The 676-nt window shown below is 64.2% G+C and overlaps 1 protein-coding gene across 4 annotated transcripts in view; it reads left to right on the top strand.

Moving 5' to 3' along the window:
• Positions 1–318: 318 nt before the first annotated feature.
• The window catches only part of MCAM (melanoma cell adhesion molecule), an 8260-nt gene continuing 7902 nt past the window's right edge, over positions 319–676 (top strand). For 3 of the 4 annotated variants that reach the window (XM_044666386.1, XM_044666385.1, XM_044666387.1), the window contains exon 1: positions 334–409. In XM_044666386.1, coding sequence (XP_044522321.1) covers positions 346–409 — 64 coding nt within the window. In that variant the 5' untranslated portion in view covers positions 334–345. Of the gene's footprint in view, positions 410–676 lie in introns of all 4 variants that reach the window. The other variant, XM_044666388.1, reaches the window with a different exon arrangement.

The raw sequence follows: 676 nt of genomic DNA, 5'->3' as shown, positions 1-676 counted from the left end.
AGCACTTTCTCCCTGGTTCTATCTGGCCCGCCCCGAGACACCTGTCCCCCTTTTCTTTCCTGCCTCCCCGATCCTGCCCCCAGTTAAAGACTGCCGATTTGGGGGGACGGGATGAGGTTCCATCTCTGCGCCCGTCCCCACTCTGGTCCATGCAACTCTAGGAAAACTTCAGGTGCCAAGTGGGACCCCGGCCCTTAGGGTGGCGGAGCCAGGAGGAGGGCTGGGGGCTGCGGGAGGCGGGGCGGACGGGCCGCGAGCTCCAGGCCCCCTCCCCCGCCCCCCTGACGTCAGCCCCAGGACTGCTGCGAGCGAGCTCACTCGGCTTTAGCCCTCCGGCCGGGAAACATGGATCTGACCTGGCTGCTTTGCGCTCTCCTCCTAATTGCCTTCTACTGTCGCCCCTCGGCCGGTGAGTTTGTCGGGAGACCCCAGCAAAGCAAGGGGTGGGATGGTCTGGGGACTTGCACTAGGCTTGCTTAGGGGAGCAGAGAGGGGGATCTTGGTGTTGGACGCGCGAGACCCCTTCTACCCCACCAACGCGGAGACCCCAGACTTCTCGTGCCGCATGAAAGTGTTTGGTGCAGCTACCGCTGAACTGAGTTGTGAGCTTCTAAGGCGTCCCAGGATCCGGGATCATGGGTGGGGGAGGGGTGGGGGTGGGGTGGGACGGGCAGTT

The sequence above is a fragment of the Gracilinanus agilis genome, chromosome 3 (genome assembly GCF_016433145.1).
Source record: "Gracilinanus agilis isolate LMUSP501 chromosome 3, AgileGrace, whole genome shotgun sequence".
NCBI lineage: Eukaryota > Metazoa > Chordata > Mammalia > Didelphimorphia > Didelphidae > Gracilinanus > Gracilinanus agilis.
This window is presented reverse-complemented; position numbering and strand designations above follow the sequence as displayed.